Source organism: Octopus bimaculoides, chromosome 4 (assembly GCF_046866305.1).
Source record: "Octopus bimaculoides isolate indiv1 chromosome 4, ASM4686630v1, whole genome shotgun sequence".
In the NCBI taxonomy this organism is placed as follows: Eukaryota; Metazoa; Mollusca; class Cephalopoda; order Octopoda; family Octopodidae; genus Octopus; species Octopus bimaculoides.
This window is the reverse complement of record NC_142931.1, coordinates 21,790,078-21,817,954: the sequence shown is the minus strand read 5'-3', so window position 1 is coordinate 21,817,954 and position 27,877 is coordinate 21,790,078. Positions and strand designations below refer to the sequence as shown.

Below are 27,877 nucleotides of genomic sequence, written 5' to 3'. Positions count from 1 at the left end.
GCGTTTAGCCGCAATCGTTCGTTGCCATGACGATACAACAGCATCGTCGGTGTGTTGTTGCATTAAGAAAGAGGGAAAAAGCAATCACCAACTAGATATAGATGGAGGACAGAGCGCTTATTCCTCTGCCTCATGATTTGACTAGCGGATTGGATTCACTGTCTTTGGAGAAGGCCTACGGAGAAAAGAGATCAAAATACATCAACAAATTGTGCTATTCTTGTCAGATAATAAACATAACTATATGTGTGTACGCCATATATTTTATTAATGCCATGGACGCCATCAAGTAAGTTGGTAGTAATAATATGATCGACGAGGGAAAAACATTCTTTTCTGATTTGATTTCTATTGTTACAATATGTGTGTGTGTGTGTGTGTGTGTATGTGTGTGTGTGTGTGTGCGTGTCTGTCTGTCTATGTCTGTGTCTGTGTGTGCGTGCATGTTTATATATGTATACATATACGTAAGTACGTATGTACGCAAGGTTGTGGTATGTACGTACGCAAGTTTCTATGTATATATGTATGTATCAATGTATTACATGTAAATTTATAAGGATATTAAAAGACGTAAGTCGGTAATAGCATACTGAGGCTTCTTCCGGTAGTGGATCGAAAGCGAACGGCTTGAAGGGAATGGAATTCTTGATATGTGTGTGGGGAGTGGGGAATGTGTGTGTTTGTGCGTTAGTATGCATGTATCTGTATATTCATTCATGTCAACTTGCATATGTATGTGTGTGGATGAGACGCATCATTTAACGTCTGTTTTTCCATGCTAGCATGGGCTGAGTGGTTCGACTAGAACTGACGAGCAGAGGGCTGCACCAAGTTCTAATGCCTGCTTTTGCATGATTTCTGCAGCTGGATGCCTTTCCTAACGCCAACCACTTCACTGAATGTAGTATGTACGTTTTCTGTGGTGCCAGCACTGGTGAGGTCATTAAGTATCTACAACACAAGAAACCCTCTCAACTGAGTGGTTATAGTACTGCAGGAAATAGAAGCAGGTGTTTCGCTAAAGAGATGAATACATGCACACATATGTATATATATATATATATATATATATATATATATATATATATATATATATATATATATATATATATATATATATATCACAACAGTTGGTTGCAGTTAATCATATATACAACTGGAATAATAATCTGTCTATACTTCGGTATGCAGGTATTTGTTCCTATACTTTCGTTATATACACGATTCCTTTTGTTTGACCTGACCTTGTGCTCTACCATTTTAGTACCTGATTTGTGAAGTCTTATGTGTGTGTGTGTGTGTGTGTGTAAATAGGTATACATATTGTCAGTAAATCATAAATCCGAAAGAGAAGCACACTAAGTTTACTGAAGGATTTACTCTATCTTTATCTATGTGTATGTATGTATGTATGTATGTACGTACGTTCATACGTATGTATGAATGTATGTATGTATAAAATTTTGACCAGCCACCTATTTGGTAGCAGGGTTGTGAAGCAAAGCCTCTTGTTTTAACCATTATCCTTTAAATCTTAAGAAGGTCTTCCAGGCTTTTGTAGTCCCAGATATTGGGATCATTTGTAGCATATGAATGAAGGATTTGCATTCTCTTCTCAAGAAACCAAATTCAACCATACTTTGCTCCAGTTGGGTTGGTATGTATCCTGTTGCTCTAATAATAATAGGTATGAAGCTGAAAGTATTTTGGGTACTGGATTTGCAAACTCATTATCAATGGTCTATAGATATTCTCTTTCCTTTGTATTTTTCTAATCACAGTCAGTTGATTTTCACAACAGAACATGTGTGTGTGTGTGTACATGACTAGAGTTTCTTCCTGTGTCAAAATGTGGTTGTTAACCAAATTGCAGTACAACTGATATGATGTTTACAGCCTGACAGTTTCAAGAGGAATGCAGAGAACAACTTGATCTGTGTCAGTGTTTCAGCAAGCTTATCTAGGCCTTTGATGTTGTACATCGGCCAACTCTTTGGGGGTGTTCTTTTCAAGCTGGGATGTCTGAAAAGTTCACAAGTCTCATTCTATTGTTTCATGACATGAAAGCATGGGATTGTATCAGTAGTGACCTACTAGAACCCCATGCTGTTAAAAAGGATGATATTCTGGCTCCTACATTCTTTGTCATCTTCTTGGCTATTGCTACTTTGCAAGCCTTTGCACATAGCAATGCTGATATCTACATCCATTACCATATAACAAGAGAGCTTTTCAATATCCATCATTTTATTGCAGTAGCAAAAACTTCCATGGCTCTCATTTGTGATATCCTTTACACTGATGATTGCAATCTTGTAACCCATACTGAGGATGATGGACTGTTTTTCAGCTGCTTGCAGTGAGTTTGGACTTACAATCAGTCCTATGAAGACCATGGTCATGCTACAACCAGCTCCAGGCATGCCATATATATACCACGTCAGGGGTACAAAGTTAAAAGTCATTACAAGTCATGGAGACATTTGTCTACGTTGGTAACATACTATTTAGATTTAATACACCTGACAAGGAGGTCAATTATAGTCTTTCTAGGGCCTGTAATGTATTTGTATAGCTTGAATCAAGGTTCTGGTCACAATCAAATATCAAAGCAGCAATGAAATTTGAGATCTTTCAGGCATGTGTCTAAACAGCACTGTTGTGTGGATGTGAGAACTGGACAACCTTCCTATGATGCTTGTGTAATATCTCATGTACCTGATACAAGAATACTGCAACTGGCAAAAATGATCAGTATCCAGTCCATGATTATGAAACAAAAACTTAGTCAGTTTGGTCATATTGTGCATTTAGAGAACATCTGCATGCCAAAACAAGTGTTGTATGGTGAGGTGGAGCAAGGAAAATGTTTCCATTGCAAAATATGCAAGTGTTTTAAAGACAATCTTAGACATACTTAAAAAGATCAATATTGATGAGATGTCATCAGTGACAAGGAAACCAAATGTGAGATGTTTCTTAGACCAAAATGAGTTTATATTTTCAAGATAAGTTAATAATCATAATATGCTTATCATAATTACATATAAATGTATCTTATACGTAATTATTATACAAACATATGTACTGATACAATAAAATACATACATATACATACACACACACATACATGTACAAGTGTGTGTGTGTGTTTCAAATGATTTAAGCTGGAGTCCAGTGGCTTTCAGTGTTGTTTTGAGTTGGCCCTTGTGTCTCGAAGAGGGCAATCCCATGGTCTTTTCCCTGAAGTGAGCACTCTGAATAAGACTTGGTGTGGGAACCTTGACTCTTCAATTATTGCTACATGTCCTGACCTTTCATGATCAGTGATTCAATGCTTGACTTATTGGCTCTTTCCAGGTCCTTGTTATTGGTCAAATAGTGTTCCCATCCGATGTCCAAGATTAAACTGCAACTTAGTCAACAACCACAATGTGATTCAGAAAAAATGTTTGGTCTCACACACACACACACACAGAACAACATGTCTTTAAATCACATAGTAAAGACACAACTTTGTTCAATGCTAATCTATTGTTTATTAATGATTTTCAATATTTCCTTTCATAAATAATTTTTGAATAATAACGTTTTCAAATCTACTGAAGTTTCAAAGCCTTCATGACCTCTGTGCAGCACTTTGGGAAAGTGTCTTCTACAATAGCTACAGGATCACCAATGCCTTGTGAGTGAATTTGATAGGTGAAAACTTGGGGGAAGCCCAGTGTGTGTGTGTGTGTGTGTGCATGGGTATGTTTGTGTCTACGTTTGACAACCCTGTTACAGCTTGACAACTGGTGTTAGTTTGTTTACATCCCCATAACTCAGTGGTTCAGCTAAAGAAATTAATAGAACAAGGAGCAGATTTTTTTAAAATGTAAGTACCCTTCAAGGGGGTGCCCCAGCATTGCCACAGTCTAATGACTGAAATAAATAAGAGATAAAAGATATATGAAGAATACTTAAGGTTAATTTATAGAAACTTTGAGACTGCTGCATTGCAGCATTTGGTTAGGCTCCGTGTCTAGATACCACCAGCATCAACTTTATCTTTTTGTTCCATTGCGGGTTTGATGAAACTAACTCCTCACACTGAACAAAGATTAAACAATTTCTTTTTTTTTTTTTTTTCGCTTTTTTTTTTTTGCTGCACGAAAGGAAGAGATGGTTCCACTTATTTACCAATATCTTTCTCACTCTCTTAGTCCATATTAGAAATCAATTTTATAGAAGCTTTGCAAATTTTGTAGTTAAATGAATTAAAGACTTGAAGGAGAAACAGAATCAATCTGATTTTCCGTTGAGAAGATAAAGATGGATAGATGGATTGATTATGTATGGGTGTGTGTATAAATGCATACACACACATATGCACACACACATACGCACACACATGCACATGTATGTGTGTGTGTATGTATGTATATGTATGTATTTTATTGTATCAGTACATATGTTTGTATTATAATTACATATAAATTACATTTATATGTAATTAAGATAAGCATATTATGATTATTAACTTTTCTAGAAACTATAATCACTTTAATATTTTATAAGCAGTGTCTGCTTAATGTCTAGTCTAGTAAATCTCTCTCACTCTTACACTCCATCATGGCAAATATGGCCAGTTACCTTTACTCCAACCAACCAACCAACCAGCCAGCCAACCAACCAACCAGCCAGCCAACCAGCCAACCAACCTATTTGAAACTATTCTTGGAATTTATACACCCAAACAATTCTTGAATTTATACTCTCTAAACAATCCACCTGCCTGCTCTAAGCTACCCTTAAACCACCCTGCTAAATAAAGCCACCAGCATATTTTAAGTTCCCTCTCCCTCCTATTCCTATCCTGTGAGTACCTCTCCCTAAATGTAATATGGGAAGACATGAGCCATATTGCAGGCAACCTACCTGGGAAATTAGTAACTCTGAAAATTTTGCATGAGGGAGACATGGAAACTGTAAGCTGCAATGAAGACAACCTGGATAAAAGAGCAATAATTCTCAATAGAAACTGATACAATCTATAGTGGATACGTTAGTCCTGGCAGACAATCTCTCTAATGCTGGTAATAAAAGATTAAAAAAATAAATACAACATTTGCTTTAAAGTGGTTGGTGCTAGGAAGAGTAGATAACCAATAAAAGTCAAAATCCTGACAATGAAAAACCCAATGTCTATATATTCATAAGACTGATATTTACTATGTTAGTCCTGTGTATGGTAATGTAGTGGTCAGGTTGAAACAATTGGCTGTGTGTGAAAACATCTTGGTGTCAGATGAGCATATAAATTCACTTTTATTCAGATACAGAAAACAAGCATCAAACAACAACCTTCCTACCAAGAGAACTCTCTATTTTCTTCTTGTTGATGCAAAACTTTCTGGGTTATCATCTTCATTGCTAATATGATGAAAAGCAGGTCTAGAAAGATTGTGGAGACGCTGGAGCTGAAATGAGCAGATATGTGCAAAAGATAAGATGGAGGGGAGCCTCAGTCAGAATACAGAGACAAATTTTGGATAGATAACAGTGCAAGGGTGGGTGCACTGGTATATTGTTATCAGTGAAATAAGTAAGGTAATTGACATAGCTAGAGTGTGCAACAGAATCATTAAGCTTAAACTACTCATAGGCAGCACGACAGTATCGTTTCTTTATATATAAGCACCACAATTAGGACTGACATGAATAAAAGGAGCATTACTAGGAAACTCCTTTACAGATCAACTCAAGAACAAATGGTGCTGACATTATTAACATGGCTGGTTACTTTAATAAACATATTGGCAACACCATGATTACTACTCTGACATAGTAGTATGTGGAGGTTATGAATAAAGAGCTATAGATATACAAGATATAGCTTTAAATATATATATATATGTGGGGGGGGGGCGGTGTATCTGTAGCCATTTTCTTATCAAGGTTTCATGCTAGTATTTAAAAATTTAGATCTAGTAATCAATCTCCAGTGTATGTCGTTGTAGTTCTTGAAGCAAAAGTTCTCTCAATTACCATCCAGTCTCATGATTTCCACCATAATATTCCCACCTGTGTATGACTATATTCACTAAATGTAGGGTGTCGTGCCATCAGGTTACATAGCCAAATCACCAAACCACTTCATTTATGCCTTTTGAAAATTTACAGAATGATTTCTTGAACTGCAGCTTTCCCAATAATTTCTTTCTTAATATTCATTAGTTTGATTCTCGGTATATGGCATGCAAAGCATCTTTCTACAACATTTGATTTCAAAAGCCATGAATAATTTTCCTCATTTTCAGTACTTAATATCCATGATTTGCACTCTTAAACTGCAGTTTGAATTACTATTACTTTTAGAATATAATCTTTGTTGCTATTCTAATCTTTTTGTTTTTTCCAACCAGGCTCTAAATTAGCCAAAGCAGATGTTACTACTGAAATCAAACGATTTTACATCCTTCTGTGATCTCACATTTTCTGTTGTTTTTCTTCCCAAATATTTAAATTCACTGACTATTTTGCTCACACACACACACACACACACACACACACACACACACACACACTCACACACACACACACACACACTCACACACACACACACACACACACACACATTTACATACTTATGTTTATGTGTGTGTGTTTTGCTTCATTTGAAGTATTGAGAGATTTATAAATAAGTTTATTTCTTCAAGATGTTCAAATACAAATGAAGCTATAAATGATAGCTTATAACATATCAGGCAAAAATACCCCTTAGACATTTTCTTTCTAAGGAGTATTTATGTATATTTATACGTATATCTTTTTATACTCACACATACACACATATATGGACTCTTAGATGATTTACACACTTATATATATATATATATATATATATATATATATATATATATACATATATATATATATATATATATATATATATATATATATATATATATATATATATATATATATATATATATATATGTATGTATGTATATGTATGTATGTATGTATGTATGTATGTATCTGCCTCTCTTTCTCTCTACAAACATATATATATATATATATATACTAGCTGGTGTACTCAGTAATTCCCGGGAGTAAAGATGTTCTATTGAAACGCCTTATAAATCTGATATAAGAAAGCAATTTCGTTATAACTGCTGCAAAAGGTGTATTTTCCACCATGAAAAAGTACAAAAAACTGTCAGCTGGAGGAGGGAGAGATTGTCGGAGGTTGGCGAGAAAGGTTTTTGGAGGTTGACAAGAAAGTACTCTGACTCATCGTGGCATTTTAAAGGTGAACTTTATGAAGGCTAATTTATTAAAGGTAATATATAAATGTAGTTGATATCTACATTAATTTATGAATGAAGTGATTAATGTTTAAGAATGAAATGAAGAAAGTGCAATAATAATGTTTATACTCACTGATGGTGTCTCTCAGTAACTGCATTTAGCTTACGGAGTTCTTGTTTTTATAACTATCAAAAAGCAGCCAGGATAGACATATTGTTGAGAACAAATGATTTTGTTGGAGGTCTGTTATCTCCATTCCAGTCCCTGGTGGCCTGGAAGAGGCTAGAAGGGTCAAGTGGCAAAGACATTATTGTGCTTAGCGAAGGCATCTGGGAAATGTATAACTGCTGCCATTCACAGAAAAACTATTGTTGTACCGTGAGTAAAGCACTGTTGAAGTGTTAAGTGAAATTTGGCAATCAAGGATCGAATCCACACTATGCCTGCATGAAGCCACTACAAATATGTTGTGGAATAAAAAATTTATCTACTGTCATGGAAAAAGTGTAACTGTAAAAATGCAGAATTATCGGAGTAATGGGCATTCAAAAAAGTATGTATGTATAGAAATGTATGAATGAAGTCTTTAAGGTTTAAGATTCAAATCAAGGAAGAGCAATAATAATGTTTAGCAGTTCAAAACTGAGTAGTGAAATGCAGAATTAGGTCAGCTGATCATGAGAATCAAATATTGATCGCTTCACTAAAAACTGCAGGTGGTATTGGTTATTTCCCTTAGGTTGTTTAAATAAAATATTAGTAATATGTAGTAGATTGAAGGATCCATTGGAGGGGCCCTTTTATCGATTTTTGTCAACAATCTAAGTATGTCACGAGGTTTAACTGGAAAAATGCAGTGTTATCAGAGTTATGGGCATTGAAAGTGTACATGCATCAAGAAAGTACAATAATAAGGTTTAGCAGTTGAAAACTGTGAGTAGTGAAATGCAGAATTAGGTGCACTGATCATGAGAATCAAATATTGATTGCTTCACTAAAAACTAACAACTGTAAGTGGAGGTGCTATGGGTTATTTCCCTTGAGTGTTTAAAAAAATACTGTGTATATGCTAAGAGTTATTTCTCTTGGATGTTTATAAAAAATAGTTATATGAGGTAGATACAAAGATCCCTTTCAGGGGCCGTATTATCGATTTTTTCAACAATCTAAATACATCACGAGGTTTCCAGACATGAGTTCTACTCACGTGTCAATTTTCATCAAAATCAATAAAACGATGTAGGAGAAGTTAGCTAACAAGGCCACAAACAAACAAACACCAATTTTCCACATATATAGTAGATATGTCCCTCTTTCTCTCTCTCTCTCTCCCTCTCACGCACACACATACACACACACACACACATACACACACACACACACACACACACATATATATATATATATATATATATATATATATACACACATACATACATATATTTATATATACACATACACACATGCAAATGTATGTGTTTGTGCATACGAGCAACACAGTGCAAATCAGAAGAATTAAATTTGAATATTATAAATCTTCCCTGTGGGTGAACAGAGATTGTAAAAACATTCCTAGTTAATTCATAGGGAGGTTTTGTAACATACATGTATATATGTGTGTGTGTGTGTGTGGTTCTTGTCTATTTTGTTTTGCTAAAGCTTATGTTAGATGTAAGGAGGATTTAATGTATATTTACCATATTAAAGGTAAGCAAGATTATACATGCAGATCTAAGGTTTTCTTTTGGTTAGCATTCTGATCGAGTGTACTCATCAGCAGATTGAGAAGAAACTACTGTTAACTTGAAAGATTTAGAAGTACTGGTTAAGTATTAAGAGGGTCAGTCTTAGAAGTTCACAAAAGAATTTGGACATGTGTTAGTTTGTGGAAACAAGTTAATGTGTTTCAAGTATGGTTGGTATTGAAAAGCAAATGAGAAATTTCCTTCTAAGATGGATGTCAAAGTAACATAGGTCCCTCCCTAAATGTTGTCCAGTATTTCCCATGTAAGCTTAACGATCCCTCATTTTGTCTCTAAATAAATTTCAAAAGTACTGATGTATTCTAAAAGTATCAGTGAAGGAATCATTTGTTTGTTTCTTTTTATATGATTTTGTCTCAAACAAGATTTAAGGTCACAGTAGTGTAAGGGACTACAGAAAAGGAAAAGAAGAAGCCTATAAATTCAAAAGATGTTGATTGAGAGAAAGTTTTAAGGACTGAATATCATAGAACAAAGCAAAACAAGACAATGGTAATGAATGCCAGAGAGCAGCAGTTTGAGAAAAAATGTCATTCTAACAAAAGACTTATGACTAACAGAAAACTCAGAAACAATGCACCTGGGAAAAGAAGTAGTGGCATGTTTAAAGGTTTGGACAGAGGGTACTAGACCACAAAGTTAATCAGAGAATTGATCAAGGAAATACTTATAGAAAAGACAAGAAGGTTACATTTTGATGCTGAGCTAAAGATTCCAAGCAAGTAGAATTCAATCAAGCGTGTTAAGACACTCAGAGAAGACACCTGCTCAAAAATGATTGTAATATCCAGTGGAAGGCTGAATGGTTTTGCCAATCTAAACCATTCTTAATGAGTACTCTATGAAAGGCGGTGAGTTGGCAGAAATGTTAACATGCCGGGCAAAATGCTTAGCAGTATTTCGTCTGTCTTCATACTCTGAGCTCCAACTCTGCCAAGGTCGACTTTGCCTTTCATCCTCTCGGGGGGGGGGGGGTCGATAAATTAAGTACCAGTTGCATACTGGGGTCAATCTTATCGACTGGCCCCCGCCTCCCCCCAAATTTTGGGCCTTGTGCCTAGAGTAGAAAAGAATGAGTACCCTATGAGTTTTATGTAGATAGTTGAGTCACTGTTAATAGGGATGTCAGCAAGGAAAACCGTGTTTTTGTTTGTTTTTAAATTTTATCTTCTAGATATTTCCATTTAAAAGGCAAACTCTATATTGGGACAATTCCGTACTAGCTAATTTTCCTCTTGATTTGATTGAAGTATTTTTGTCATTGTAACTCTTAGTAACACATAATACATTCTGCATGTTGTTGTAATTCATCTTCAAATTGTTCTTGTTGTACAGCCAGTCTGTTTGGCGCTATTCAAGAAATATTAGATGGAAAATGTTTTGCAGCTTTGCTTTGACATCAGTTTTATATGATAGACTATACCAACCAGCATGTCCTTTTCCTGATTTCTTGATATTTCTTGAACAGCTCAGTATTCCACCATTATATTGCAAGAGACTTCCAGTATTTGCTACCGCAGCTAATATATTATATGCTTAATTTAAGAAAAAGAGAATGTTTATTCTCATGCCTATATTAACAGATAATCTCTTGTTTTAGTTTTCTTCATTGAAATGAATGGCTGCATCAGAACAATATGTGTTTATGCTAGGTTAGAGGAAGTTTCTGCAATTATTGACAAAGTTATTGAATGACATATTAATATTATCTCTGTCCTCCTTCTGAATCCAAAGTGGATATGAGATATTAATGAAACATAACATGTAAGGAACAAAAAAATATCTGGAAAAATACATTCTTCCTGAAAACTTTCTGTCTATCCAGTGGCAGAAATGTGTGGATGCATAATTCAAAACATTTCAACAGCTATAGTCAAACACTAAATTACCTGGAGAAATAACTTCTGAAGATTCGAATTGTGACACACATACATGTACCTGTATACAGGTGTGTATGAGGCAATAAATTAAAAGGTACAGACATGTGTGCATCTGTGTATAAGGTAGCAAATAGGTTGATACATACATGTGTTTGTATGTGTATGTTTGTGTCTTTGTGTACGTGTATGTGTTTGTGTGTGAGAGGGAGAGAGAGAGAGAGAGAGAGAGAGAGAGAGAGAGTGTGTGTGTATCTGAGTAAAGAGTAGCAAATGGGTAAATGTATGTGTCTGTGTAGAAGGTAGTTGATTGGTAGATATGCATATGTGTATGTGTGTGTATTTGTGTATAAGGTTGATTAAACTGGTAGAAGTATATATTCTTTTATTCTTTTACTTGTTTCAGTTATTTGTCTGTGGCTATGCTGGAGCACCACCTTTAATATGCGCATGTTAGGCTTAAAGATAGCAGATTTTCAGAGTTGCTAGAGTGCTGGATAGAAAGCTTCACAGTATTTGTTTCAACTTGGTGTTCTAAGTTCAAATCCTGCCAAGATCACCTTTGTCTTCTTTCCTTTCAGGATTGATAAGAAAAATTAGCAGGCTAGGGCAGTGGATTGTCAGAATTGTGAGAGCATTGGATGTAATGCCTTGTAGTATTTGTTCTGGGTTTGTGCATTTAGAATTCTAATTCTGCTCCATCACTGAAAAATAGCAGAACTGCCAAGAGTTGCAACTAACTGATAGCATCAACAATTTGTAAAAATAGATGGAAATATAGTTTTCTTCCTTTGATCAGAAGATTCACCACCACCACCACCACCACCACCACCACCACCACTGCCACCACCATCTATCTGCATGCACACACTACACTCACATGTACACACACGCACACACTCAACTAAGTGTCATAGTAATGTGGATACTGAGACTATGAAATGCTAAAATTTGAAAAGTTAAAGATTATTTTGCAAAATATATGCAGATGTCTAAATGATATTGTACTATGTTTATACCAAGCAAAAAAAAAGCTACAATGAATAGAAATAGCATAAAGTTATACACATAGCACAAACTGCAAACTGACATTACATTTCTCATATCATAGCATATTCATTGTGTACATATATATCATCATCATCATCATCATCATCGTTTAACGTCCGTTTTCCATGCTGGCATGGGTTGGACAGTTCGACTGAGGTCTGGGAAGCCAGGAGGCTGCACCAGGCCCCAATCTGATCTGGCAGTGTTTCTACAGCTGGATGCCCTTCCTAACACCAACCACTTCGAGTGTGTAGTGGGTGCTTTTTACGTGCCACCAGCACAAGGGGCCGGAGGAGCTGGCATTGACCATGTTTAGATGGTGCGTTTTACGTGCCACTGGCACGGAAGCCAGTCAAGGCGGCACTGGCATTGGCTACATTTGGATGGTACTTTTTACATGCTACCGGCACGGGGCTTGCAACTGAAATTTCCATTTGATTTGATTTTGATATTGCTGATATCGATGTACTTGACTCGGCATCGGCCATGTTCGGATACATATGTGTGTGTGTGGGGGGAGTTATGTTCCTGTTTGCTTATATGTTCTGTGTGTGTGTGTGTGTGCACTCTTATCTCTTTATTTACATGTTATCTGCTCTTCTCTGTTAATCCAGGAAAGCTGTAATTTCAAAAGAATTATGTAAAGATGCAAGTTTCAAAATACCTAACAAAAAAATACCTGGTGTTCGTATTGGTATGATTGGCTGTGGCGTTATTGGACAACAAATCGTCCGATGTCTATTATATCAGAATAATATAAAGCCTCATAATTTGCTCATTTCAACAAGAACTCCAGAACAGCTTGGTATGTAGGACTATTTTTTTCAAGAAGCTTAACTGTTTTGATATCTGTGATTAATTACTGGGATTTAAAATTAAAAGATTGTTAACCCCATTTGTGATATATTCGTGTTTGTCACTACATTACTCTTGAATCAATTCTAGAATATCTTCAGGTACTTAATTCTTGTGGTTCTTTAAAATAGGTTTGAAGTTGGAATCTTTATTTTTGCTGGATAATTTTAGAGTTCTTAGTGGTTAAAAATATTAAAACTCTCTGTGAGAGAAGAAAGACCTGAGTTCAAAGCCAGCATTGGAGAGCAATGTTGGGTAGCTGAAAGACAGCAGGAAGTTGGTCTAGTTGAAGTATATTGTCAACATTATAAACCCAAAGTATGAAACTAGTAGTTTAAAAAATTGAATTATTTAAATCCCAGATATTAGGAAGAAAATCTGAAGGCACCTTTTGTGTTGTTGCTGAGACTGGAAACATTTAAAATGGTTTTAAGGTAAAATAAGTCACATGTCCAGGCCAGTGCTCCACAACCATTTTTCACTTGTTTTTAGTGATTTGGAAAAGAAAGAGGCTTGGAGAAGCCATTATGAAAGACTGCTGAACATGGTGAATGAATGGGAGGAGGAGAGCCTGCCAAATGTTGACCCAGTAGAGGGACCAGCTATCCAAATAGACAGCACCCTGGTAGATAAAGCAATTAAGGGTATGAAGCCAGGAAAAGACCCCGGCCCATCAGGAATCACTGTTGAGATGCTTAAGACATCTGGTGATGTGGGCTATGGCCTAGTCACCTGTATTGTAAACCAGGTAGTTCATGATGGAGTCATACCCAATGACTGGCATAGCAGCACCATAGTTAACTGCTACAAAGGTAAAGGTGATGCTTTAGATAGAAATAACTACAGGGGTATCAACCTGCTGGATCAAGTGATGAAAGTCAGGGAGAGGGTCATAGCCCAACTAATTAGGGAGAGAGTCTGCTTAGATGAGATGCAGTTCGGTTTTGTGCCCAATATAAGCACCACTGATGCTATATTCCTGGTACAGCAACTGCAGAAGAAATACCTAGCCAAAGATAAACCCCTATACTTGGCTTTTGTGGCCTTGGAGAAAGCCTTTGACAGGGTCCCCCAATCCCTTATTTGGTGGGCAATGCAGAAACTGGGGATTGATGAATGGTTAATAGAGACTATACAGGCCCTATGCAGAGATGCCGTTAGTAAGGTTAGGGTTGGCAATGAGTATAGTGAAGAATTCTGGATAAAGTAGGGGTCTACCGAGGATCAGCCCTCAGTCCCTTTTATTCATTATAGTCCTGCAGGTAATATCAGAGGAATTCAAGACAGGTTGCTCCTGGGAGCTCCTCTATGCCCTCATAGCAGAATCACTACCAGAACTAGAGAAGAAATTTCAGTTGTAGAAGCAATGTTTAGAATTGAAAGGCCTTAGAGTCAATGTTGCAAAGACCAAAGTTCTAGTAACTAGGAAGGTGAACACATCACACACCCCTGCTCGATCTGTAGAAAAGGTGTAGGTAGAAACTCCATAAGATGTACCCAGTGTAAGCTATGGACACATAAGAAGTGCAGCAACATCACAGGAAGATTAACTGGGAAGATAACTTTCATGTGTGGCAGATGCACAGGGGCAATAAACACCACAGATTCTCAGAAAACAGATTCCATCACATGCCAGGGTGAGAAACTAGAAGTAGTTGATAGCTTCTGCTACCTAGGTGACCAAGTCTGTAGTGGGGGTGGATGCTCTGAGAATAAGAATAAGAATAGCCTGGGTAAAGTTCAGAAAGCTTCTACCCCTACTGGTGACAAAGGGCTTCTCACTCAGAGTGAAAGGTAGATTGTACAATGCATGTGTGCGAACTGCCATGCTTCACGGCGGTGAAACATGGGCCATGACTGCTGAAGACATGCGTAGGCTTGAAAGAAATGAAGCTAGCATGATCCACTGGATGTGTAATGTCAGTGTACATGCATGACAGAGTGTAAGCACCCTGAGAGAAAGCATCGGATGTGGTGTTCAAGAGAGACGTTTGCATTGGCATGGTCATGTACTACAGATGGATGAGGAGAGCTGTGTGAAGGAGTACTACTCTCAAACAGTTGAAAGAATCCAGGGTAGAGGGAGACCTAGAAAGACATGGAATGAGGTGGTGAAGTATGACCTTGAAATGCTGGGCCTCATAGAGGCAATGACGAAACACCGAGATCTCTGGAGATGTGCTGTGACTGAGAAGACCCGGCAAATAAAGTGAGTTCACAGCTGTAACCTACACCAGTGTCGCAAAACCAGCCCACTCAAAAGTACCTTGAACTGTAGGGTGACATGCTGTGCTTGAGGACACCTATTGAGTCAAGTTCATCAAAAGTAAAATCAAAAGTAAAATCAAAAGGAAATTGTAGTTGTACTATATATATATATATATATATATATATATATATGTGCATATGTATGTTTGTGTTTGTTTCCCGCCTCTACTTGACAATCAATGTTGGTTTGTTTACATCCCCATAACTTGGCAATTCAGCAAAAGAAACTGGTAGGTATAAGTACCAATTTTAAGATAAGTAATAACATTAATTTGTCCAACTAAACCCTTCAAAGTATTAATAATGTCATAGAAGAATAATTGCGAGAATTAGGATACAAACCACAGCAGCACCTATTTTTGTATTACAATAATTATCCCAGCATTAATTAAGCAAGGATGTTCATGTTTGTGACTAATTAATTTTTTCCATGTATTTTGCAGATGAATTTACGATAGAAGGAATTTCCTGCACTGATGATAATTTCGAAGTGTGTAGATTTGCAGAGGTTTTGTTACTTGCCATCCCGCCATCACAACTTACCTTGCTGTCAAAAGAAATTAGGGACCACTTATCAAGAAAATGCATTGTCTACAGCATTTTAGCAGGTCAGGACCTCCAGAAGCTGGCTACAATGCTTAGAACTGACAATGTTTACAACTTGGATGTTTATATTAGTGAAGAGACCACAGCCAGCATAAAGTGGGAACAAATGAAGATTCCGGATATTCTAAGTGACGAGGATCTACTAAAAATGTTTCTGCCATTCAGGGGCTCAGGTAAAGTCTATATTTTATAGTACTTTTGATTTTAGTTATTGTTATTGTTTTGATACTATTCAGCCCTTGGTCAGCTCTCCTTGAGAAGATCTATAATCAAATGTATTCCAACTGTAATTATCTAATGCATATTTCCTTTTTTTTAAGATGATAAGTTATAATCTGAGGAAGCTTTAACTGCTATTTTTAGCAGATTTAGTAGCCAAGTAGAAGTATTCTCACTAATTCAGAGGTTTTATTAATTAAAAGGTTTCAGAGATTATGAACCAATCTTGCTGACATTTTAAATTAATGTTCAATACACCAAATAATCTATTAATCAATATAGCTGTTTCATGATATTCATCAATCTACAATCTCAGAGCATCCACCAACCTACTGTATAAAGTCCTCCACCAAACAGACAAACCTTCATTTACCAATAATTTATAACAGCTCGCCCTATCATTGATTTGTACCTTCCCTATCACATCTCCTACAATTACAATTCTCTCAGCACATTTGAACATCTTAATTCTATTTTGCCTTTCCTCCAGCCACCTATACCAAAAATATTTGAACTTCCTTACATCCTTTGGCTCTACACGTCATCTCCATTACCCCTTACCCATTGACGGCTTTCTTCTCTTTTAATTGCTGATCTAGAGGAAGGGGAAGTGTCCATAACCTTTGCAAAACCTCCTCAGACCAGTGAACTTGATGCAGTTCATGTAATGCTTAAACCAGTGGGTCTCAACCATTTGATATATTGTTGAAGTATAATCAATTTATTACAGATAAATTTTAACAACAAAAGCCCCCCCCCCCCCCAAGGGTCATGTGGACCCCAGTTGAGAACCATTGGTTTAAACTGTTGCCGGTCAACAGCTGCTGGAGAGACATGAGCTGGGAGAATATTCTAGACGGATGGTGTTCTGGAGAGGAAAGACTAGGTATAGTGGTGAGTCAGGGACTGAGAGGTGCTGGTTGAATACAACAAGGGTAATATGAGTAAGCTGGTGGGGGGGATGCTAGATTTGGTGGGTAGGGAAGGTGAGGGAAAACTTCCCAGCCTAATAAATTTATTTTGGCTTGAGTTATCTTTGTTGAAATGTAACCTTGCATTATCATGAGGTTCTCCATTTCTTGACACACTTTCTCTCAGTGTGATTGAGATACTCTTGAACAGTGGGCCAAAATATTTTAAGTCCCCAATACTTTGACATGGATCCTCCTCAGTTGCAGTTTGCACTGTGTCATTAGTGAGAACATTTGGTATTTTTAATCTATACTTGTCCAAAAGATCGAATTCACCATTTTTGAATTTCTTAAACCACCTTTTACATTTCCAGACACACCATCAAAATATACAGTACATATGTTTACCCTAATATGTATTGCATTGTTGCTGTGATAAAATTCAGAAAACATGCAATGCCAAATATGCAACTTACTGAAGTTCTTCCCTTCCATGGGCTATTGTATAATGCATATACATACACAACACATGTCCATTCTAATGTTTTGTCATTAAATCTGTGCTGATTGGTTGAATGCAAGGTCACATTTTATTGGCTTGCAAACAATTTGTGGTATGACATAAGACTATTCGCTTGAAAATATGGCATTGCTTTTCAGTACCCTTAATACATACAGGGGTTGGACAAAATAATGGAAACACCTTAAAATTTCAAAAAAAATTAATTTTAATATGGGGTAGGACCGCCTTTGGCAGTAGTTACAGCATGAATTCTATGAGGTATGGACTTGTACAAAGTTTGAATTGTTTCCAAAGGAATTTTTGTCCATTCTTCAGCTATACATACATACAAACATACATACATACATAAATACATACATACATACATACATACATACATACATACATACATACATACATAGAATCCCCCTGTTACTGAATACATACACAAACATCAACACAAGGAATGCTGGTGGAACATTCCCATCAAAACAGCTGTCAAGTGTAAGCAGAACAGGCCAGATATTGTTGTCTGGGGTAGACAGTAATAAGTATGTACGGTCATAGAGGTTGGCTGTCCTGTTGTTGTGAATATCTCTTTGAAAATCTAAGAGAAAGAGGATAACTATGGACAGCTGCTTCAAAACCTCTAGCTTCTATATCCAGATTATAAATTCATATTTATACCAATAATACTTGGTGCATTTGATTTTGTGAGTAAATGTCCCAAATGGCAGTCTGGATAAACTAGGGCTTTCAGAGAAGGAAATGAACCAACTCACACATTACAAATACAATCTGTAAGTGAAACAGTATAAATATGCAAGACTTTCCTTAAGTTTAAATTATGACATTGTTTAAATTATCTTCACTCCAATGATGGAGCTTGGTATCTTTGTTAGAAATCAGCCCCTTCTTCAGAGGAAGAATTTAAATGATTAAATACAGGAGAGAGAGTGAGTGAGAGAGAGAGAGAGAGAGAGAGAGATACATACATACATACATACATACATACATACATACATTACATACATACATACATTACATACATACATAAATGCAAATAAACAAACAAACAAACAATATTATCTACCAATGAGTCATATTGTAGATAGGACACTGTATAATGAGATCCGTTGGAAGGATAACCCTGAAACTAAAAATATAAGAACTTGCAGTATGGTAGAAGCTATATTCACTCATAATAAAAAGGAGTACTGGTGGAATATCCCAGTGAAAACCTCAATAAGATGAAAGTACAATAGATCTGATATAAGGATTTGGGATAGAGAAGAGAAACCGTGCACAATTGTGGAAATTAGCTGCCCAGCAGATGTTAACATAAAGCTAAAGATCAGCAAAAAGGAAAATACCTATGCTGAACTATTGAGGAATCTACAGTTACTCTATCCAGATTACAAGTTCAGGTTTATACCTGTAATTATTGGGGCACTGGGATATATATGTAATACACTAACTAAATACCAATCTTGAGAAATTAAGCTTCTCAAAATCAGAAAGGAGAGAGCTGATTTGAAAACTACTGATCCAAGCCATCACTGGAACTGTAAAAATCTATAAAGCTTTCCAGAAGTTTATCATTTATATATATATATATGAGCATGTCTAGACACGCAACTATATACATGAGAATACATGCATAAAACAAAATAAACAAATCTGCACATATACATACATACATACATACAACAAACATACATACATGCACACACACACACATACATATAGGCGGCGAGCTGGCAGAAACGTTAGCACGCCAGGCGAAATGCTTAGTGGTATTTCGTTTGCCGCTATGTTCTGAGTTCAAATTCCGCCGAGGTCAACTTTGCCTTTCATCCTTTCGGAGTCGATTAAATAAGTACCAGTTATGCACTGGGGTCAATATAATGAACTTAATCCGTTTGTCTGTCCTTGTTTGTCCCCTCTGTGTGTAGCCCCTTATGGGTAGTAAAGAAATAACACACACATACATACATTCATACACACATACATACATACATGCATACATACAAAAATATCCTGTTGATGTTGAAATTCCAATGAAGGAGCCTTGGATCTGAGTTAGAAACCAGCTCTTTCTCTATTAGCAAAATATCTAAAATTAAAACTGAATAATGACCTACCTACCTACCTACCTACCTACCTATTTACCTACCTACATACCTACTTACCTACCTACCTACCTACCTACCAACCTACCTACCTACCTACCAACCTACCTTTATTTTTACATCTGGTACCAGTCACAAAAATAATACTAGGGTGAATTTGATCGATTTATCCCTTTAAGGTGGTGCCCCAGTATGGCAACAAACTGGCACAAATAAAAGAGTGAATACTAAATACCAACATAGTAACCATTGAGAAATAGAGCCATATATGAGGTATTAAAAAAGAGAGTAAATTGTGGTTTAAAAAAAGGAGGAAAAAAAGGGTAAAAAGAGTAAAACAAAATGATGCTAATAGGAAAAAACATTGAAAAAGATTATAAACGTAAAGTAAGAATGTTCAAATAGTACTGCATGTGAGTGGGGTGCATGCAGCCATTTCATCACCATTGATTTCATTGTACACTTTACCATTTTTCATTCGTTTTATGTTTTTTGTCCCCACTGTGATGTTCTGTCTGTCTTTGTGCTGTGCCCTCCGTGTTATGGCCATAGTGCCAAATAAAGAGATCACATTCATGACAAGTTAGATATAAAGATTGTCTTTTGGTAAAAATATTGCTTTCATTACTAATAATTATTTTTCCAAATGTAATTTCAGATTCAATAATAGAAGATGTTAATAGGCTGCCAGCAATTATTACATGTGCTGCAATAAATCTATCCTGTGCAATATCTGCTCAAAAACCTGAGGAAATGTTGTCATTGGTCCAGTTAGTAATTTTTAGTGCACTACCATTGGATGAGGATGAAAGGTTTTGGATTGAAGATTTTGGCAGAAATCTAAGCTCAAGGTGAGATATGAGGATCAAGATAAAACAGATTTCTAAGGTATCTGGGGAGACAGATGGAGGTTTGTATTAACAAAACTTCATTTAAAAGAGAAATTGTAGATTGTTGATGTGTTTGAGTTGCTGTGAAGAGTAAAACGTCTAACAAGGACTAAATTGGGCGGTAGGGGTGGGGTGGGGGTAGGGGGTAGCTAATTATGTCAACCCCAGTGTTCAACTGGTACTTATTTTAGCAACCTCAGAAGGATGAAAGGCAAACCCCAGTGCTCAAATGGCACTTATTTTATCGACCCAGCAAAGATGAAAGGCAAAGTTGACCTTAGTGGAATTTGAACTCAGAACATCAAGCTGGAAAAAATGTCACTAAGGATTTTGTCTGGCATGCAAATGATTCTGTCAGCTCACTGCCTCAATAACAATAACAATAATAATAATAATAATAATAATAATAATAATAATAATAATAATAATAATAATAATAATGATAATAATGCGAAAGTGCTACATTGGAAACTGTGTGAAAAGTGGTGGCTAGAGAGAGGCAAGACATGGTATGAGCACAAACCGCAGAGAGTGGCAGAGTCAGAGACTAGCAAAATCCTCTGGGAGTTCCCAATCCAAACAGATCAGGTGTTAGAGCATAACAGACAAGGCCTAGTGGTGCTATGTAGTTGATGTTGCATGACCCTTTGACCGACGAATAGCCAAGAAGGAAGACGAAAAGACAGATAGGTACAACTTTCTTAAGTATGAAATAGCGCAGCTATGGAAAATGAAGAAGGTGAAAATAGTGCCAATTATTGTTGGGTCCTTGGGAACAGTATCGGAAGGCATCAAGACGAATATAAAGGAAATTGGAATAGAGTGCCCAGTAGAACTGTTACAAAAGGTTTGCCTCCTTGGCACAACCAGAATAACCAGGAAAGTATTAGATAGCAGAAAAGAACGAATAGCATGGTACCATAGGCTACAGGTAGTAAGCCAGCTATGCATGCAAGACTCCAGGAGCTCCAACAAAACCTGTGATAAAGAGAAATTAATAATAATCATAATAATAATAATAATAATAATGATGAACTGCAAAATCCTGTGGGATGTAGTGATCCAGTGCAATCACCTGACCAGACATAAGAAACCAAACGTTGTGGTGAATAAATAAGAAAGAACATGTATGATTATCGACATAGCATGCCCCTGGTGACAACAGGATCAATGTGAAAGAAGAAGAAGAAAAAGTAAACAACTATGACGATTTAAAGTGGGAAATATGAAGGTTGTGGTCAATGAAGAGAGTAGATGTGATACCAATAGTAATTGGGTCACTTGGAATTATCAGCACTCAGCTACCAACATGGCTGAAAAAGATTGGTGCAAGTGTGAAGGTAGAACACCTACAAAAGTCAGCATTGCTGGGAACTGCAAGAATTCTTCGCAGGGTTCTTGAAGCATGACCAGTAAACAAGTGTCACCTTAGTCTGATGGCTGTGGACAGCTGACACTTTCCATCATACCCAGCAAAATAAGCTGTGAGTTATAATCACATAATAATAATAATAATAATAATAATAATAATAATAATGATAATAATAATAATAATTGTTTCTGATTTAGGCACAATGCTGACCATTTTGAAAGTAGGGAATTAGTCAATGCCATCAGCCCTGGTACTAGGCTGGTACTTTTATTTGAACAACACTGAAAAGATGAAAGGCAAAGTTTTTGCATTTCTCCATCCATTTACAATTTTTATGAAAAGCAGATGTGAAAAAGTCTTACTGTTTTTCTATTGCAATGGCATTTTCAAATGCTTCTTCAACTTTTGTAATGATTATCTAATGATGTCCCTTTAAACTTCTTTTGAGCTTAGAGAGGAGATCCAAACCATATTTTTAAAGTTAAACCTATAAGGTTAGTTGGGGAAGAATTGTGAAATGATTTTGACAAATCAGTTTAGCGCAAATAAAACTGCTATTGCTGGTGCATTGTTATGATGAAACAAAATTCCACTTGTTAATTTTGCCCGTTATTTGTTGAATTCTAATTCTTAGCATATTAATTGCTGTCACTTAATGTTGACCTTTCATAGTTTCACTTTCATTGAGATATTCAATAGGAATAACATCCTTTGGGATTGTAAAAAATACTTGCTATTACCTTGGTTCAAACTGAATATGTTGTTAATGGTTTGATGGAATACAGAACCCTTTCATTGCTATATTTCTGATGGAATACAATGCCTTTGTTTGTATTAAATTTTAAAAGAATGAAGAATTTAGTGAAATAACTGCCATCATTAAGCTTGTGTGTTGTTGTGTGAGGATGGCATATCAAAGAAGAAACTGAACATTCCCTCTCTGTGTCATAGGAGTCGACTAAAAGAGGTTGAGTTAGGATTTGCACTCAAGAAATATAGTTGAAAGAAATATTAAGCTGGAGCTTGGAACATAAATTACCATATCTGATGGCATAAAAGACTCATGAGCATATTAGACAGATCCTCATTTCTGTAGGACATATCCAGGAATAAGTTTTTAGTGCAATAAAGCATGTAATGTAGGCCCAACTTCGCATGGAGGAAAAGTTGGGGTGATTTTTTGAGACTGTTTTTTTTTTTTGCAAAAAATATGTCTTATATACCATCAAATACGGAACATAAAAATTTTGAGGGGAGGTTCTAATCCAAATCACTTTAAAACAGGAAGTTTATATCATAGAACTAGGAGTAGTCTCAGTGGGGTTGGCTTCAAAGGGGTAAAATTATCACTTGCCTGAATATGTTTACCTTATTGTATCTGCAGAACCATATCTCATCACTGGCAACAGTTATTGAGAAATATTTTTGAAGATCACAATTTGAAAAATGCTAATATGTTGCCCAACACTACTTTTATTCATGGATGAAATATTATAATTATCAAAAAGAGAGGAAATCCATCTCCTGCTGATATTATTCATCTTCAGATGGCCGTGGAGTATTTGTTGACCAGAACTTTTGCTTATGTTCAACTCAGATGCAATGTTTCTAATTGTGAACTTTGCATCTGCTCCAGTTTATATTTTCACTAACCCATAGCTTTCTTCAATTATCGAAGGATGTCCATAACAATACTGATCAACATTGAATCATGGCATTCTATAAAGTGTTTCTTCTACTTTTGATTAGTTCATGAAGCCTTTAGATTACTGCCATAAACTTTAAGCAAATCATTTTGAGTAACCTAAATACATTCATTCATTTATTTTCTTTTTGCAGTTATATTGTCAGCATCTTTAAAACGCAAAATAATGTAGCTACCCTGCTTAGGAAAGTGAAGAAAAGCAGTAATCTTCAAATGGGATTCGTTAAGGCATTTATGCAATATTGTTATGTACCTACTTGTAAAAAGGGAGCTGAGTGGCATGACATCAAGAGAAGTTTGACGATTGAGTAAGCATCATAAGAATTAAGATAACAGCTTGAAAATGGTACGAACTTTACATGCACGCATGCACACACACAGACACACACACACATACATACATACATCGTGGTATTTTTGATGTATAGGTTAACATATCATGACAACCATTTCCATATCTGACAATCTTCAGACAATATAAAACCAGCATCTTCCATCATCCATCATAAACATCATCTTCTTTAATGCCTACTTTTCCATGTTTGCATGGGTTACATGTAAGTACACTGCAGCAGAGGCTCTACAGTCAGAAACCCTTCCTGATGTCAAACCCTTCTTGTTTCCAAGTTGGGTAATCATCTCGTAGTCTATCAAATATCAAACACCTTGGACATGTTTTATGTAGAGAGCAGGAAACAACTGATCCCATGTTCATGAGTCCTTTCTTTTTTTTTTTTTTTACAAAATCAGACATGTCAAGACATATCAAATAACCTGGATATGTTTTTGTGGTGGACTTCAATCATATGATACCATCAAGAAGTCATTATTAACAAACCAGTAAAAACAAGGAAAATGCAAACTCACACAAACACACACAAATGTATAATGGGATTCTTTTAGTTTCCACCTACCAAATCCACTCACAAGCCTGGGGTTATAGTAGAAGATACTTGCTCAAGGTGCCATACATTGGGACTGAACCAGAAATCATGTGGTTAGGAAGCAAACTTCTGAACCATACTGACACACCAAGAAGTTTGCTTTACAAACATGTGAGTCTGAGTTTGATCCTACTGTTCTAGTCTCAGGTATAAATTTGGTTGACAGAAACATTACAGAAATTCATTACACACACACACACACACACAAGCACATGTGTGCATCATCATTTAACATCTGTTTTCCATGTTGGCATGGGTTAGAGGATTTGACTGGAGCTGATAAGCTAGAGAGCTGCGCCAAGCTCCAGTCATATGCTTTAGCTTGGTTTCTATGGCTGGATGCCCTTCCTAATGCCAAGTGTTTTACCGAGTGTACTAGATGTCTTTTGTAACACCAGCATGGGTGCCCTTTTGTGTGTCGCCAGCACAGGTGCCTTTTTGTGTGTCACCGGCATAGGTGCCTTTTACATATTACAGACATGCAATATAGGTGCAGGCTTGGCTGTGTAGTTGAGAAGTTTGCTTCCCAACAACAGGATTTGAGGTTCAGCCTCACTGTGTGGCACCTTGAGCAAATGTCTCCTTTGAAGATTTTGACAAAGGTCTAAGCTCAAAGTGAGGGGTGATGATTAAAATAATACAAATTATTAAAGTATCTGAGGAAACAAATGATGGAATGTATTGGTAACATTTTGTGTAAAGGAGAAACTGAAGATCACTGATATGTTTGAGTTTTGAGTGGATGCGGTAGACGAAAACTGAATGAAGCCCATCATATGTGTATATATATATATATGTGTGTGTGTGTGTGCGAAGGCGGCAAGCTGACAGAAACGTTAGTAGGCTGGGCAAAATGCTTAATGGCATTATGTCTGTCTTTATGTTCTAAGTTCAAATTCTGCTGAGGTCGACTTTGCCTTTCATCCTTTCGGGGCTGATAAATTAAGTACCAGTTGCGTACTGGGGTCGATCTATTCGACTAGCCTCCTCTCCCAAAATTTCGAGCCTTGTGCCTAGAGTAGAAAAGAATGTATGTGTGTGTGTGTGTGTGTGTGTGTGTGTGTGTGTGCATGTTGTCATCTTGCTTAGACATGGCATGATTGTTGTAAACAAGTATCATTGTCATGCAAGCAATGTCCTTTACTTCCAGTCATCTCTGGAAACATGTCTGGCTACACGAAATATTACCTTACTTGAAAACAGACGAAGGTCAGTGACAAGAATGGAATCCAGCCATAGGAAACCTGACTCAACAAACTCTGTCTGATCTATGGAAACACAAAAAAGTGGTCTTAAAATGATGATGAAGCTGATGATGATGATGATGATGATGATGATGATACGTTTATATATGACAAGAGTTATGGAGTAGATATACTGAATGAATCTAAAATGTTTGATAATTTATAACATTTGGTGAAAATACAAATTTATTTTCTCAAAGTTTAAAGATTTAAAGATTTAGGTCATCTAAATCTAAAAATGGTTTTTATCCAGTCTACAGAAATTATATTTGTTCTATCAGTGTACTTTTGTTCTTCACAGGATTTTGCAAACTGTCTGATAGTTACTTTGTTATATAAACTTAATATAATCAATGCTTTGAGGTCAGAAATAATAGGTAGCACTTACAGACACTTCCAACAGGGAAGAAATAAAAACAATTCTGAAGAGCAAACATTGCCAAATTTAGCAGTAGTTAATGATAGAAATATCTTGCTTTAAAATTTATTTTGACTATTGGATTATAAAAGAGATCTGATGCAGAACAATAGGTAGTAATACCAACTCAAGGAATGCTAAATTTAATGAATGGCATCACTTGAAAATCTATCTGCCAAATATAAATTATATATCTTCACATCTATTCTAAAATTTCCCTATTCTGTTCCCCAACTCAATGTTTTAGAGCCTCCTATAACCAATAATTTATAGAGTTAGAGTATAGCATATTTAATTGACGTTAGTAGATTATAGGTACTGATGGTAGATTCTAGGTGTTTGTGTAATGAATCTTAGATGATATGAACACTTAACTGAATGAAACAAAACTAAATACTGTAATGCATTTTGTCTGGTTTCATTGTATTGGCCATTTTTACTGTCTATGACCTTAATTATTGATTCTTTACTTTGACATAGAGAGAAGTTTTCACAGAGAAATAGTTTAGTCAATGGAATCAATCTCAGGATATTATTGGTGCTTATTATATTGACTCATATCTTATTACCAGTACTGCATTGTCATGGCCAAGACATAATTCACAATGGCTCGACCCATCTAGTTTTCTGTAGACCAATGTTTCTGCTAAGCCGTGTATTTGTGCATGCACACACATATTTTACAACTAATGCACACAAGAAACAATAAACGCAAAACAAAATGAGCACACAAGATTTTCAAGATGAAATCGAATTTTTTATAATTGAAGATGGTTACTTGCATGGATGCTCTCTTACTTTGCAAAGAAAGACAACATTTGTACAGAAGCAAATTTTTCATACGCCCACAGCAAACTCTTTGCAATTTAGCCCCAGGTCGACATTTATTGAATAGATCCATGGTTAATAATATTCTAGTCATGTTCATCCTATCTTTCTTTGAAAATATATTGGACTATGGTATCCAAATTGTTTATTTCTTTTCCAATGGGTTATCAAAGATACTCCCACTTATCTTTTCTGTGTGTTTTGGTGCTGGAACCATTGTTGTGGAGACTGGAGACATTGAGGGATATCCTGTTTAAATTGAGACAAAGAGCTGTGTCTATATATGTACACAATGTCAGCTTTATGGCATCAAACACATTGGAAATAAAGGTAGTTGGCAACATTCTGGAGGTTGTTCTATATTCTTAAAACCATTATTATTTATTAATTACTGCATACCCTCTCCAATCCCTAGACCACTCTCCATCACACCTTTGCATCTTCTCTCTCTCTCTCGCTTCTTTCACTCCCTCCACTCTCTTCCTGCTTGAAGCAGCCTTGTTAACTTTTTAACGCAAGACATTTTTTTGTCTGTTCCTCAATAATCCCCCACTTCGTTTTTTGAGGGCTTTTGTCTTTCAAGTTACCTGGTGACTTCCCTGCTGCTGACACCACACATAAACTATAAAGTGGTTTGACATTAGGAAGGACATCCAGCTATAAGAAACCATGCCAAAACAGACAGCAGGGCTTGGTGCAATCTTTTGACTTGTCATTTCTTGTTGAACTGTCCAACCCATACCAGCATAGAAAACAGATGACAAATGTTGATGGTGATGATGATGATGATGATGAGGAGGAGGAGGAGGAGGAGGAGAAGGAGGAGGAGGGGGGATTTTATTGTTACTACTGAAATCACTCTTTTATTCAATGTAAAACTCAATTCACTTTTATATATTGTTTTCTTTTGTATCTCACCTTCGTACTGTATCCAATATCTCAGGCCTTTATTGCAAATAAAAGAAACCATTACTTACTATTATCACCATGTTGT

At 36.2% G+C, this 27,877-nt stretch overlaps 2 protein-coding genes across 4 annotated transcripts in view; one reads left to right on the top strand and one right to left on the bottom strand.

The window, feature by feature from the left end:
* LOC106883817 (NADP-dependent oxidoreductase domain-containing protein 1) lies at positions 1-27,871 on the top strand. Of its 3 annotated transcripts, none has more exons than XM_014934957.3 (6): positions 1-289; positions 12,604-12,794; positions 15,556-15,891; positions 20,141-20,333; positions 23,584-23,757; positions 26,536-27,871. In XM_014934957.3, the coding sequence occupies exons 1-6, from the start codon at positions 102-104 to the stop codon at positions 26,762-26,764; spliced, it is 1,311 nt and encodes a 436-aa protein (XP_014790443.1). In that variant the 5' UTR covers positions 1-101; the 3' UTR covers positions 26,765-27,871. The 3 variants fall into 3 exon arrangements, with proteins under 3 accessions (XP_014790443.1, XP_014790444.1, XP_089206609.1); XM_014934958.3 differs by having other exon boundaries at positions 23,584-23,795; positions 26,536-26,670; XM_089350483.1 differs by having other exon boundaries at positions 2-289; positions 23,584-27,871.
* LOC106883818 (protein FAM50 homolog) overlaps positions 1-27,877 on the bottom strand; it is an 89,555-nt gene that overhangs the window by 24,841 nt on the left and 36,837 nt on the right. The gene's annotated exons all lie outside the window — the stretch shown is intronic.